At 42.6% G+C, this 12,002-nt stretch overlaps 2 protein-coding genes across 2 annotated transcripts; one reads left to right on the top strand and one right to left on the bottom strand.

Annotated features, from left to right (window-relative positions):
- Positions 1-7: 7 nt before the first annotated feature.
- On the top strand, positions 8-1,410 carry LOC125529694 (WAT1-related protein At5g07050-like). Its single transcript, XM_048694121.1, has 4 exons — positions 8-283; positions 379-537; positions 637-788; positions 878-1,410. Exons 1-4 carry the CDS (start codon positions 11-13, stop codon positions 1,137-1,139), a joined length of 846 nt encoding a protein of 281 aa, XP_048550078.1. The 5' UTR covers positions 8-10; the 3' UTR covers positions 1,140-1,410.
- Positions 1,411-6,539: 5,129 nt separating this feature from the next.
- LOC125529693 (65-kDa microtubule-associated protein 1-like) lies at positions 6,540-11,998 on the bottom strand (the record flags this gene model as incomplete). The annotated part of the gene is made up of 11 exons (XM_048694120.1): positions 6,540-6,967; positions 7,462-7,536; positions 7,631-7,704; positions 8,055-8,142; positions 8,286-8,437; positions 9,315-9,474; positions 9,583-9,738; positions 10,412-10,627; positions 10,706-10,960; positions 11,078-11,281; positions 11,960-11,998. Coding segments are annotated over 11 exons (1,701 nt in total), but the record flags the coding sequence as incomplete, so codon positions are not given.
- Positions 11,999-12,002: the final 4 nt, after the last annotated feature.

The raw sequence follows: 12,002 nt of genomic DNA, 5'->3' as shown, positions 1-12,002 counted from the left end.
GCCCCCCGCCATGACCTTCGTCATGGCCGTCATCTTCCGGATGGAGAAGGTGGACCTCAAGAAGCCCAGGTGCATGGCCAAGGTGGCCGGCACGCTCGTCACCGTGGCCGGCGCCATGCTCATGACGCTCTACAAGGGCCGCGCCGTGGAGATGATCTGGTCCAGGCACGCCCACCTCCCCGGCCCGCACCAGGACGCCGCCGCCGCCGCGAAGGACTGGTTCAAGGGCTCCATATTCCTCATCATCGCCACCCTCGCATGGGCCTCCCTCTTCATCCTCCAGGTCTATATATACCTAGCTCGCTTCCCGGCCTCCCGTCCATGTGACCATGCATGCATGAACTGAAAATCCTAACAGCTAGTGCTTGGTGCATGCAGGGCCCGACGCTGACGAGGTACAACGCGCCGCTGACCCTGACGACGCTCATCTGCTTCGTGGGCACCCTGCAGGCCATCGTGGTCACCTTGGCCATGGAGCACACCACCGACGTCTGGAAGATCGGCTTTGACATGAACCTCCTCGCCGCAGCATACGCTGTAAGCCTCACAGACCATGCAAGCACCCCCATCAGATCGAGACAATAATTAAACATGGCATGGTACTCACCATGAATCTCTGAATATGTATGTGTGCAGGGTATCGTGACGTCGAGCATTGCCTACTACGTGCAAGGGCTGGTGATCCAGAGCAGGGGCCCCGTCTTCGCCTCGGCCTTCAGCCCGCTCATGATGATCGTGGTGGCCATCATGGGCTCCTTCATCCTCGCCGAGAACATCTACCTCGGAGGGTACGTGCATCTCAATCCTCATCTCCATGCATGAGAGACAAGATAGAGCAACAGTCAGTTACATTATTATTGCCGTTTCTGGTTACCAGGATCATCGGGTCCGTGCTGATCGTGGCCGGGCTCTACTCGGTGCTCTGGGGGAAGCACAAGGAGGACGTGGAGAAGAAGGAGATCGAGGCGACGGAGATCCCCGTGGCGATCAAGGGCGTGGAGGGCAACGGCAGGATCATGGACATGGTGGAGCTGGACGAGGTGGAGCTGGAGAAGGCCCAGGCCAACGGCAAGGCGGTCACCATCTCGGTGCCGGCCGCCGCCGGGGAAGCCGGCATGCAGCGCAACGACGAGAACTGATCGCTGGAGCAAGAGATGGGTGGATCTTGATGCTGTGGTGGTGTGGTCGTCTAGTGCTCTGAGCAGTGGTGGTAGTAACAGTAAGAGTACAGCTACTGGTGGTGATCTGGTAAAACATATGCTGTGAGGGAGAGCTTTGTAACGTCTCTAGCTAATTAAGCCCATGCTTTTCTGTGAAAGCCTGTCTTATCTATCTGCATCTCTTGTATCAGCTACCCACTTCAGAAGTCAATTATGACATATGAGCCATGATTATGCTATACCTCAGCTAGCTCTTCCAATCCTATATGAGGAAAGTGCTTGATCATGTCAGGCTATCCTGCTTCCTAACCCCGCGCCTAGTGCACAAAAGGAATCATAGTCTTTGGGCTCACATGATTGATTGGACGTGGGATTTGTGGGCAGGCAGGCAGGCAGCACTCCTCAAACTCTGAAAGAGAAATAACCATATCTCTTTCTGCATTTTCCATATCTTTTCAATTCTATATATTTGTCAAATGTGCGTTTTCGCTACGTACCGCTCGGATGCGGCGGTTGGCGCATAGCCATATGTATCTTACATTATTCAGCAACTTTGCCCCCATTGCATCTTGAGAGGTTAATTAAGATAATGCTCCCACCATACATGTGATGTTTGTGCTAGTGATTCCAAGAACCCTCTGTCTTAAGTAATTGGCAACTATGGCCTTAAAGAATCAGTGTTATTAACAAGTGATGAGAGCTGGAAGGAGCTAGGAATAAACATTCCCCCAGAAAAGAAAAGCATGGAATCCTACCTAGCGCGCACTCGCAAAGATTCAGTGTCAAGTCTTAAACCAGCATGGATCTCTTTTAGCCGGGAATAAAGATTCGAATCCGAGGTCCCATCCCCGAGCAAGTTGGTGCCCCAAAGCCCCGGGGCCAGGAACAAGAACAGTTATCTGAATCATGTGCCCCCTGCCTGCCTGCCTCCTCCTCCTCCACCACCTTTCTCATGCTCCGTCTTTTCGCGGTGTCAATCCTGGGCACGGCATGATGGACCCGGTCGATCGACGAGCTCTCGGAGGGAACTCCCTCCACCTCCCTGGCTTCCATTGCCTTAGGGGGAATAACAAGTTGCAGATGAGACTGAGATGTGCCAATGCAAGTTAATGGATTCTACATCACTGGCTACTTGGAAACCGAAAAACACGTTTCGCGCTGCAAATTTTCCAAGGTGATGGGTACATATCACTCCTTGTCCTGGATCCAGTTAATCATGTTTTCAGACCGATCATTACCTGGAGAAGAAGAAGAACAGCAACAATAACAGTACATATAATGGCAAGTTTTTAATCACGCAAAGTGTCATAATCGATCGACATAGCGTCTTGGGAAGACATTGCAAGACGACAAAAAAATGCGTGCTCAAATTGTTTGAAAACGCATTAGCTATGCCTACACATGCAAGATACGTTTCAAATTGCAATTCTGCTTTATTAGCTCCTTTTTTCAGCTAGGACAGCACCAAAAAACGCACGCTTGTGACTTATCTGACTGCTTAGCGTGTAAGATGCTTGCTCCAGTTGGTTTTACGAGTAGACGATTAGCGAGTCTCTGAGCTTATCCCCCTGTAATCAGCCAGGGAAAGTGCTCCCACCGAACATCTGTCGACGTCTTGGAATAACCGAAAGCCTTCTATGTGTAGAGAAGCAATGCTTAGCATAAAGCCAACCACACTCATAAAATTAGTGTTTCTACACTCAGCCCACACGCAACAATTCGCTTAATCTCCGAAAACCAATGAAACTCACTGTATGGCAAGTAGGTAACCTCAGCAGAATGCTAAAAACAGGGGCAGAATTATGCTAACAGAATAAAGAGTGTAGGCCGTGATCTTACTAAGATACCTTGTTCCAAACCAGAAAATGATACAGCATGGGCATAAAAATAACAGCGAATCATCAGATGGTGATATGCCAGAGGCTAAACAATGTCACCCTTCAAATTGCAAAATATACAATACCCATAAACACGAATCGCCTTCTTGGTTTTTGTCTCTTGATATCTTGATATGTTGTAAACAGGCATCATGGGTGCTCTAAACAGCATGTATGTCTGGTGTATCATAAGCTCCAGCACAGGTTCAGAGGTGCAAAAAATTGTGGCCCCGTCTATAATTGAGGTATCCGTATCACCCGGAGCCAATAAAAGAAGAGATTCATAGATGACCAGGCCAACATTCAACCAAGGATAGAAACAAATTGTCATAATTGGTGGAACTTTTGTACTTTAACCAACACCCGATTTTTAACACGCCAAGTAACATCAAGAACCCTCGTGATTTAACTTTGCGAAAAATTACCAGAACAGCTTATGCTCAGTGCTTTAACTAACATGTAAAGCACTTTCTGTTGAGTATTTGTCGATATTAACGCCACCATCGACTTCTCGGGCACCCGAGGCAATGAGATCACCGATTTTCTGCTCATCTGACTCGGTATTCATCACCAGTAGTTCTATGTGAAGTGGCAGCAGACTCCCTATTGGTTTTATTTCCATGTTATACCTGAACTATGGTGTGAACTAGTTGTTATGTTACATTTGAACTTTAGTTTGCCGCTGGTGTGAAATAAACCTGAACTTTGTTACATCATGTGTGTTGCAGTATGGTTCAAGACCTACACGCCACAAAAAATCCTATCTTGATATCTTGATATGTTGTAAACAGGCATCATGGGTGCTCTAAACAGCATGTATGTCTGGTGTATCATAAGCTCTAGCACAGGTTCAGAGGTGCAAAAAATTGTGGCCCCGTCTATAATTGAGGTATCCGTATCACCCGGAGCCAATAAAAGAAGAGATTCATAGATGACCAGGCCAACATTCAACCAAGGATAGAAACAAATTGTCATAATTGGTGGAACTTTTGTACTTTAACCAACACCCAATTTTTAACACGCCAAGTAACATCAGGAACCCTCGTGATTTAACTTTGCGAAAAATTACCAGAACAGCTTATGCTCAGTGCTTTAACTAACATGTAAAGCACTTTCTGTTGAGTATTTGTCGATATTAACGCCACCATCGACTTCTCGGGCACCCGAGGCAATGAGATCACCGATTTTCTGCTCATCTGACTCGGTATTCATCACCAGTAGTTCTATGTGAAGTGGCAGCAGACTCCCTATTGGTTTTATTTCCATGTTATACCTGAACTATGGTGTGAACTAGTTGTTATGTTACATTTGAACTTTAGTTTGCCGCTGGTGTGAAATAAACCTGAACTTTGTTACATCATGTGTGTTGCAGTATGGTTCAAGACCTACACGCCACAAAAAATCCTATCTTGATATCTTGATATGTTGTAAACAGGCATCATGGGTGCTCTAAACAGCATGTATGTCTGGTGTATCATAAGCTCCAGCACAGGTTCAGAGGTGCAAAAAATTGTGGCCCCGTCTATAATTGAGGTATCCGTATCACCCGGAGCCAATAAAAGAAGAGATTCATAGATGACCAGGCCAACATTCAACCAAGGATAGAAACAAATTGTCATAATTGGTGGAACTTTTGTACTTTAACCAACACCCAATTTTTAACACGCCAAGTAACATCAGGAACCCTCGTGATTTAACTTTGCGAAAAATTACCAGAACAGCTTATGCTCAGTGCTTTAACTAACATGTAAAGCACTTTCTGTTGAGTATTTGTCGATATTAACGCCACCATCGACTTCTCGGGCACCCGAGGCAATGAGATCACCGATTTTCTGCTCATCTGACTCGGTATTCATCACCAGTAGTTCTATGTGAAGTGGCAGCAGACTCCCTATTGGTTTTATTTCCATGTTATACCTGAACTATGGTGTGAACTAGTTGTTATGTTACATTTGAACTTTAGTTTGCCGCTGGTGTGAAATAAACCTGAACTTTGTTACATCATGTGTGTTGCAGTATGGTTCAAGACCTACACGCCACAAAAAATCCTATCTTGATATCTTGATATGTTGTAAACAGGCATCATGGGTGCTCTAAACAGCATGTATGTCTGGTGTATCATAAGCTCTAGCACAGGTTCAGAGGTGCAAAAAATTGTGGCCCCGTCTATAATTGAGGTATCCGTATCACCCGGAGCCAATAAAAGAAGAGATTCATAGATGACCAGGCCAACATTCAACCAAGGATAGAAACAAATTGTCATAATTGGTGGAACTTTTGTACTTTAACCAACACCCAATTTTTAACACGCCAAGTAACATCAGGAACCCTCGTGATTTAACTTTGCGAAAAATTACCAGAACAGCTTATGCTCAGTGCTTTAACTAACATGTAAAGCACTTTCTGTTGAGTATTTGTCGATATTAACGCCACCATCGACTTCTCGGGCACCCGAGGCAATGAGATCACCGATTTTCTGCTCATCTGACTCGGTATTCATCACCAGTAGTTCTATGTGAAGTGGCAGCAGACTCCCTATTGGTTTTATTTCCATGTTATACCTGAACTATGGTGTGAACTAGTTGTTATGTTACATTTGAACACAACACATATCTCAAGCCCCCCCCCCCCCCCCCCCCTGGTTAACATCACCACTGCCTTTTAGAAAAGTAAGTCAGTAGGTAGTTCAGGCGCGTCGTCTTGCGAGGGAAGGAGTAATTTCTTCCACTTTCTAAGTTGAAAACCACCTGGCTACTGCTGTGCTCGAGGATAATAACAGACCTAGTGGTAGTAATTAACAATGAGCACTATTCTTGGTTCCAAGGTCGCATTTTATTAAGTTCCACACTGAATAAACACCCATAACTTCAACTAAAATGCCAACTTGATCAATGCTACTTTGGGATGAGATCTTGGGGGCATATGTCACTGAATTCTTTAGCTGGAGATTTACTGTGACTTTACCTGCTGGATTAGCAACAAGAGGTAAAGAGGAGAGGAGACATGAAGCACCAAAGCTGCCTTTAGAATCAATGGAATGACCAGGCAAGGCACACTAACATTTAGTGTGCTTGAGTGAGATCATTATACTGGAACTGAGCACAGGCAACAACTACTAATGAAGGCTGCGCATGAGGGAAAAGAGCTACGACTCAGAAGGAATCTAAGAATGTTCGGTCATGTGATGGCAAATTTCAAATTCACACTGACATATTTCCAAAATTTCCCAACGGTTTTGTTGATGACTTCTAGTCATTAAACATTGACACTAGAAGGTAAGAGTTTCTAAACATGAGATGGGCTTCTCGATAAGGCAACAAACTGCTGAATCATAACCCTGACTGGACCAGCAAGAACTGTGCTTTTTTTCACAAAAAGATAACCAGAGGTCAAAATATAAAACTGAAAGCTTCTTCAGCGCAAATATCTGAGATAATGATCGAGTTTCTATTCTGCAGAAGCTGAATTGCAGCACAAATAGGCAGGAAAAGGAGCACAAGCATTGTGCAGGAGCAGAAACAGGTTTTGCATCAGAGTTAAGATCAACGATTCGAACAATTCAAGCATTAACAAGCAGTTAACCTATATGAGACCAAACGTATGAAAGTACAGGCTAGAGGCCCCAACTAGTCGGAGGTGGTTACATTTTCACATGTAAGAATTGTCTGAGCAATCCTTGGGAAGAGAAACATAATTTGCCGGTATAGAAGCAGCTGTCTTGCCAGTATCCTTCATTTTTCCACAAGACGAGCCTCCCTTGCGTGAAACTGGGGTAGACACACGACGGCTGTTAGGAGTTCCACCAACAATGTTGACATTAGTACTCTGCCCAAGAGGTTTCCTTGCCGAAAGCGGGCGCATAGGACTAGGCTTTGCTCCATATGGCGCACCTTGTTCTGCTGCAAACTGTTCTTGTAGTTTCTTAAGTTCCTGAAGATAGTTAAAACATTTCAGCAACCCATTAGAGTTGAAACTTGTAGCAGGAAAGCCAACCTACAAGGTAACACACCCATCCTAACTCTCCTATCAACTCCCCAAATAATTGATGTGGAGAAGAGAACAAAACATCTAACATGTGATATGGTGAATGAGAATTGTAAGAGGCAATTTGAACTATCCTAACGAGGGAATGGCTCATGATACTGAGCCAGATTTGAATATATATCTCCAGAAATGTTATCAGAGAAGATTTCAAGAAAGCTAAAGAGGGAAACTACAAAGACACTGATGAATGTGACTGATTGAGTGGAACAAGAGGCATGGAAAATACTTGAAACAGCTATTACTTGTTTTATCATTTATATTCATGATACTGAGCAAGGTTAGAATATATATCTCCAGAAATGTTCTCAAGAAGCTAAAAAAAGAGGCCGAACACACTGATGAACAAGGATTGAATGGAACAAGAGGCATGGAGAACCAACCCGTGATCGACGTTTTTCCTCTTCCTTTTGTTGTCTTTCAGAGGTGTATTTTTCTAAGCTATCCAAAAGCCTCTTCTGTAAATGAATGCGGCGAATGTTACATAATTAAGATGAAATTGGCAAATTGAAACATATTCGTTTGAAAAGAGCATTTGGTAACTGAACTTGCCTTATCATACATAAATGACATGCCCTTCTCCTTTTCCCAAGCTTTAACTTTAGTAGTCAAATTTTCCAGCAGGGCTATATGGTAAAACAATATTGAAAGTGAGAAACAGAAAAGAGTGTCACAGATAGTTAAAATGTTATAACTGCCATGCTCATTGTAAATTTAACTAACTGGGTGTACCTGACTAACAGGTGCATCAAATGACCCATAAGCATGTTTCCAGAAGATTTCACATTGTTGAATATTTTAAATAAAACTTCAGTTATGTCCAACTATAGTATTCATCTAGAACAAATTAAGCAGCAGGTAAAATTGAACATACTCACAGCTATTGTCCAAGTAATCCAAAATAATAATCACGTGAAGGCTCATCCAAACAATAGAAATTTCCAGTAGAAACACACACAAAAGTATAGAGGCATACATGGAATTTTGCTGACCAATACCCTTGCCTTCTCCGCGCGCTTGAGATTTATGTGAGCTCCTCGACCAGCATTATAGCGATTTTGATCCTGAAATTGAAACCATATAGATGGTCTATGGCAGATGCAACAATGTAATACTTTGACTAAAGATAACTAGCTGGTCGATTAACCATTGGAACAAGTATAGACCAAAGAGCATTTAAAGATAAGAAGGAAAAAAATCAATTTACCCCCTCATATTCACCGAGCCAACCCTCCTCTTCAGTTGCTGATGTCCATTTTTCCACCTTTTCTAGAATGTCCTTTCTGCTTAGAGCAAGATCTCTTGCTTCTGCAATTCGGTCATCCATATCTGTAAGCAGCTCTGAGAGATCTGCTCTACCTACAAAACAAAGTTTATACATTGTGAAATTCAACAGATAACAGTACTGTGCCATTAGGGAATAAACTAAGAGCAATATGGTAACAGTAAAATGTCTTCCTTTAGGAAACTACCGTTGAGATACTTAGTAAAAACAACTGAGTACTTCTAAAAATAACCTCATGTTTGAGTATTATCAGCCTTTACTTATGCAATTAAATATTGCCATTTATTTTAGACTTTTTGTATGTCAATGATATTTTCCACATTACCAGATGATTTTGATGATTAAATCCAGTTGTTTCTGGAGATGTTTTTTTATCATGATTAATGATCCACAACTTTTATGCCTTGATGCTTCGAGTCTAGTAGAAATATGCAATTGTGCTGGGTCAATTGCCAAGGGAAATAAGTTGCTATGATGGATATGTTAAAAGTAAAGGAACTGAGTGCTCCAAGTTTAAAACTTGTGTCTGATGTGCCAACAAATCCAGAACAGTAGCTCAAAAAACTTACTGTAAGAAACAAAGACAGCTTTTAAACAGAACAATATTAAGAAACCAGCATTTCAACAGAACAGAAATTTTCTCATCCAACCGCCCATTACTGCATGCTCTTTTAGTTTTCATAAGAGCTTATTCAATTTTTGTGTCAAAATTGATCTGCCTAAGTATTCAAGCTGACACTAGAAGACATAAAGTTGAAAGACAGTTCAGAGCCTACCATTGCATTTGACTAAGAAATTCACAGAATTTTAAGGTGAGACAGAAACGGCAACGTTATATAACTAAGGAGCACCAGTTAAATCATGCATCAGGTAGTTCTTAATGGAAACAAACTGTATAAAATAACTTCAGTTATGTATCTTCAGGATGAAAGGCATGGGAAAGAAGTGAACCAGAATCAATAAGTTCAGTGAGAATCTGCCACTCATGATCGCTGTCAATATGCATGTGAACACTTCTGTAGATTTCTTCAAGCTGAGTCATTTTCTTTAAGACAAGCTCTTTCATTTTGCTAGCTTTCAAATGCTTCAGTCTCTTGACCTCAACCTCTACCTAAACGAGGGGGAAAGGAATTTTACATGAAAATTAGTATAATTTGAAGAAATTAGCTTGATGAAAATCCAAAGAAAATAAGTAAATAAATAGACAATCAATTGTAACCTTCTCAATAAGGTCATGTGCAAGGCATCCTTGGGGCATCACTGTATTGGGTGAGACTGAAATCAAAGAGGTAACATGATCAAAGCATTTCTGTTCATCTAATGGTGTGTCCATTAGACTCCATAACTCAATGAGTGTGCTTCCAAGATCTTGTAGCTGCAATAGATAATGCAAATTTCAACAATGTGGATCTTTGATACAAAGAAATATGGAACAATATTTAGCAGAAGTTGAAAGGAAGCATGCTAAAGTGCACAAGTCCATAAACCATACACTGGTCAAGAATTAAACAGAATTAGGATGGCAATTACAGTATGAATGTATGATTGATTGAAGAATTCTGAGCACTGCCCAATAAACAAATAGACAAATGTCAAACCATGTCATGTATAGTGTATGTGAATCATAATGGAATGACATAAAACCAAAGAAATTATACTACAAAAGGTTTAGAAAAAAATCATGATACGCTTTGCTAAGCTGAATCGCACCATAATGTCAAGTCTCCAATTCAATGACTCGCATACTGGAGGTCAAATAGTAAAACAATATACGCCAAGGTGAAAGCATTGAAGTAAGATACATGCAGACTCGTGCTTTTATTAAATGTACAGGTACATCGAATCATAAGAGTGACAACCAAGACAACATATTCAACAGTTCAGAAAATAAATCATGATATGATTTGCCAGGTCAACTACTCAAACACAATGCCAGGCCCATACTGGAGGTCAACAGTAAAAGAAATATACACTAAGGTGAATACATTAAAGATACACACAGACCCATACTTTTGTTAAATGACTAGCATGAACAGAAACATCAGTACCTTCCGGAGCCTCTGTTTCTTTTCTTGATTTAGTGCATGAAGTTTTCCTGCAAGCCTATCAAGTGTGCTATCACTTATACTCATGGATTTGATTCTTTCCAATTCGACAAAGCTGGGATGAACTTCATATAATGTCTTCTTAAGATCAAGAGACATCATGTTGCACATTTCATTAATACACTTGATCTGACTATCAATCTTTTGCAGTCTGAGATTCTGAAAACATCAGGACAAACAATTTAAGCGTCAGAGTTGAAAGATGCAGGAATGATAGGCTTATACCAGGTGCCTAACCTTTTCGGTCTGGAGCTCATTAAGCTGGGTTTTCAGTTCAGCTAGTCTTCCTGTAGATAGGTCAGTCTCATCCACTAAAGGAGCTGCAGGATCCCCATGATTTATAGTTCCTGAAATCTCGGCTTGTAGACGAACTATATGCAGCTGAACAGCCAAAAATTCATTTATGCGCTCATCTCTCCGGCGTCTCAGATCGTCCAGAACTGGCTCTAGTTTTGCAAGTTGTTCGATTAATGTACCCCCAAGCTTCTCTACCTAAAGAACAAAAGACAAACATAACACATAAGACTGGAGCATGATATCAGCAAAAGGCATGGAAGGGATCAGGAAATAATATATTTTTTGAAAGGATCAGGAAAAAAAACTACTGACCCTAGAAAAGGATTCACGCTCTCCCAGAGCAGAAAGTATCTTTTCTATCTCAGCTTCACCCAAGGACATCGCTTGAAGCAGGTCTGCCTTTTGCTTTCTAGTTTGTTCCACTTTCTTCCTGTAAACATTGAGGCAATCCTCCTCCAACTGCAAGATCATCCTATCTCTTTCCAGTTCATCCGGGCCTATCTCTCCCCATAGTTCCTGAATCAACAAATGCAATCTTCAGCAAAAGGCTGACAGCACATACGGCAATTACATGAGAAGTGATGCTTAAAGACACAAAAGGATAAAAGAAAACTGGATACATAGCAGTTAGCACCAGCAGACAATGAGGCAAACATGAAAAAAGGGGGAAATTGTGGGCAACGGCTTACCAGAATCATAATCACGGACCAATTAACTACCACAAGCAGTACAACAACCATCAGTAAGCACCGAGAGATGCAATGTGACAACCGAATTCGGGGATTAGGCAGCAAAATAACCACGACCAAGAAAACATCAAGAGATGCGCAGGTCACAGCCGAATTCGGGGACTAAGCAGCGAAATAACCAAGATCTTTCATTCAACCAAGAAAGCATCAAGAAACACAAAATCTACCCCCGATTCCAGCACGCAGTTAGGAACCGCAAGACACGACAATAGGAGCCCGATCCCTCGCGCAGACGTACACTTTGAACCCCCAGCACGCGTCCACCCGCTTCAAGCAAGTGCCCCGACTCCCTTCCGCGGCGCCTACGACCACCGGCACCACAACTTTCCGGCAAACGACGCATGACGAACGCGACGAAACGAAGGCCCGGCCGGCCCTTTCCCCATGAAACTAGCACCAAAGTCGTGCGCCACGAACTGGAATCACGGGAGAGGCGGAACCGTACCTGCAGTTCCTGGAGAAAGGAGCCGCAGGAGGCGCGCGGGGGC

The sequence above is a fragment of the Triticum urartu genome, unplaced genomic scaffold (assembly GCF_003073215.2).
Source record: "Triticum urartu cultivar G1812 unplaced genomic scaffold, Tu2.1 TuUngrouped_contig_5778, whole genome shotgun sequence".
NCBI classification, from domain to species: Eukaryota; Viridiplantae; Streptophyta; class Magnoliopsida; order Poales; family Poaceae; genus Triticum; species Triticum urartu.
The sequence above is the reverse complement of the archived record's forward strand: the minus strand, read 5'-3'. Positions and strand labels throughout refer to the sequence as shown.

Bases quoted from the DNA above. Each gene is read 5' to 3' on its own strand.
- LOC125529694 (XM_048694121.1), top strand. From the start codon at position 11: ATGACCTTCGTCATGGCCGTCATCTTCCGGATGGAGAAGGTGGACCTC. The intron at 284-378 runs GTCTATATATAC...TGGTGCATGCAG, and splicing joins CCTCCCTCTTCATCCTCCAG to GGCCCGACGCTGACGAGGTA. The intron at 789-877 runs GTACGTGCATCT...TCTGGTTACCAG, and splicing joins GAGAACATCTACCTCGGAGG to GATCATCGGGTCCGTGCTGA.